Source organism: Solea senegalensis, linkage group LG11 (assembly GCF_019176455.1).
Source record: "Solea senegalensis isolate Sse05_10M linkage group LG11, IFAPA_SoseM_1, whole genome shotgun sequence".
In the NCBI taxonomy this organism is placed as follows: domain Eukaryota; kingdom Metazoa; phylum Chordata; class Actinopteri; order Pleuronectiformes; family Soleidae; genus Solea; species Solea senegalensis.
In genome coordinates this window covers 615,037-617,539 of record NC_058031.1, presented here as the reverse complement: position 1 = coordinate 617,539, position 2,503 = coordinate 615,037, and the positions used below count along the sequence as shown (strand labels likewise).

Genomic DNA, 2,503 nt, shown 5'->3' with positions numbered 1-2,503 from the left:
AAAATTAAAAGTGGGGGGCGGGTCTCGCTCCTAAGGGGTGGACTCAGCATCATCAGGGGTGATGGAGGGACAGAGGGTCCCAGGTCTTCTGATGTCACAGATATCTGAACTTCCTGTTCACTGTCACATTTCTGTCTATACAACCAATATGCAAAATGATGGGGAAATGATGATTAGAAGTTCCTCATTGTCGTCTTCTTCTTCTTTTTTGAAGGCGTGTTACAGCACCACATACAGGCCTGCTACAGCGTTACATGTGTATGAAGTCATGTTTTAAGAACATTGTCTAGTTAAAGTTCCGTGTCCGTGTGGATAAACCCTAACATTCCCACCTCTGCTGCTGTTAACCTGCAGATTAGAGTCATAAAAATGAGTATTTCAAACGTCCACAAGTAGGGCAAACACATGGAGACATGGAGAGGTGGAGGCGGGCAGTGAAGCGGATAATTTACCTTAATTTACTGAGATTTTATTACCTGAGGTTTTGCAACGCTGACAACTGGTTACTGTGTTATAAGGTTTATCAAACTCCCAGGGTGCATTTCTGGAAATTTCAAATTCTTTATGGCATATCACATGGGAGTTTATTGAAAACTATAAACCAAGGCTCAGACCTTACATTAATAGTGAGTTCAGTATTGAGTTATAGATATTTTGCACGGTGGTTAACGTCAAATGATGCTTTAAACATCTCGACATGAAAGTAATCTTGAGCTGGATGAAGTTATTCCACACTCCAATGTTAAAACAATGTTGTTTATATATAATAATAACTGTCATGATCAGCTGTGTGGTTAACAATGGCACACACTTGCTTTGGTTCAGTTTGATATAAGGTCTATGGGTTCCTTTGTAAGTCCCGCCCATTTCATACACGACACAGGACTGCTGAAATGAAAGAAAACTCCATTGTGATTTCTCCCTCTCTGTTCTGTCGGTTCTCCAGGAGGATCCACCGCTTCTGACACAAACCGCCCGACCTCTCTGTCGCTGTCCGAACACGCTTCCACCATCAAGAGTGAACCAAGCTTGGCTCCTTCACCCTACGCAGGACAGACAGTCACGTCCGCCACTCAGGTAAATCCTCTCATACCGTGCAGTCGCTTCTCCAGTGCTGCAGCGATGTTGACCGATAATTCAAATTCACCATAAAAACAACCCATTCACACCTGCTCACGTCTGCAGTGGGAAAAGCATTCAGTATTCACTCATTCACTGACTCTTATTTGGCACATAAATGCTGGTGCAGCACTTTTTCCTGGCCCAACATTGGAGCGCACACAGATTTGTTTCCAAACCCAAGCTGACAGTTCGTGGGCCAGCAGTTAACGTGTATATCGAGGCGGGACGGGTCATAAAAGTTAATAACATGATAATAACAATAATAATAATAATACAAGTGTAGTGAAATATCAGCGTGCAGGTTATTGTAGGTGACATCATTGTCTGACATGATTGTTTCTACACGTGCTGACGAAGGCCTGCATTTACCTGCGTTTAAAAATGCATTCATATTGGTGTTTAAGACATTTTTGTGCTTATTTGAATCATAAAAGGGCCAGAAAATGTCCTGTGAGTGAAATACTTTTTCCAGAACAACTTTCAATATCTGGCAGTTATTTACAATTTGCTGCATGTTAAAATAGTGCATTAACAATTTAAAATGAAGTTTTATTTAAAAGTTGTACATGAACAGCAGCTTTTGTGTGTTCAATTTGAAGTTTGAACAGTATGAAACGTATTTAAAGTAACATTTGTTTGAGTTTTTGTCTCAGGCGTTTTTCCAACTCTCTCCTCTCGACGCTGATAACCGCATGGATTTAACGTGTAACTTCTCAGCTTTCAGAAACAGATTTACATTTCATGTTTGAACTGTTAAATGTTAAATGTCTTCCTTCGTCCTCCTGCAGACTGCGTCTCAGCTGGACAGCACAGGATCAGGACATGTCAACATTAAATATGAGGATTATCACTTTACCCCGACCTCCATGGCCCCACAGATCTCTTGGTGCGCTCTGTCTCAAGCCTGAGCAGCTTGGACGTGACCGTCCCTCGGCAGCACACGGTTCACCGCACACGGAGGAGGCCCGAGGCTCCGCCCTGAAGTTGTCTCTTGTGATTCTGGTGAAATCAGTGTTGCGTAAACATCAAACGGGGCTGAAACAAAAATATCTGACGGCTTCATGTGATCACATTAACTCGACGTGAAGACGTCTAATCTGCTGACTGTTGTCTCCTAAACTGCACCGCGTCACCCACTGGACCACGCACACAACAGGGAATCTGGACATGAGTTCTGTGAGAGGACGAGTGTCCACTGTCCCCAGCAGAACCAAAGAACACAGTCAAACACAGACATGAACTTATGTCCTCAACACAATGACTTAAAACTACCTACGACTACAGTAACAACTCATGTCAAGACAATCAAGTGGAAAATAGAAACACATGAATTGCTTTTATTTTTATTGCAGATGAACAATTTAATTGTTAGTTTTCTTTT

The 2,503-nt window shown here is 42.2% G+C and overlaps 1 protein-coding gene across 2 annotated transcripts in view; it reads left to right on the top strand.

Annotated features, from left to right (window-relative positions):
* gata5 (GATA binding protein 5) overlaps positions 1-2,252 on the top strand; it is a 9,180-nt gene extending 6,928 nt beyond the window's left edge. For both annotated transcript variants that reach the window (XM_044039326.1, XM_044039327.1), the window contains exons 6-7: positions 947-1,077; positions 1,911-2,252. In XM_044039326.1, coding sequence (XP_043895261.1) covers positions 947-1,077; positions 1,911-2,030 — 251 coding nt within the window. In that variant the 3' untranslated portion in view covers positions 2,031-2,252. The remainder of the gene's footprint in view (positions 1-946; positions 1,078-1,910) is intronic.
* Positions 2,253-2,503: the final 251 nt, after the last annotated feature.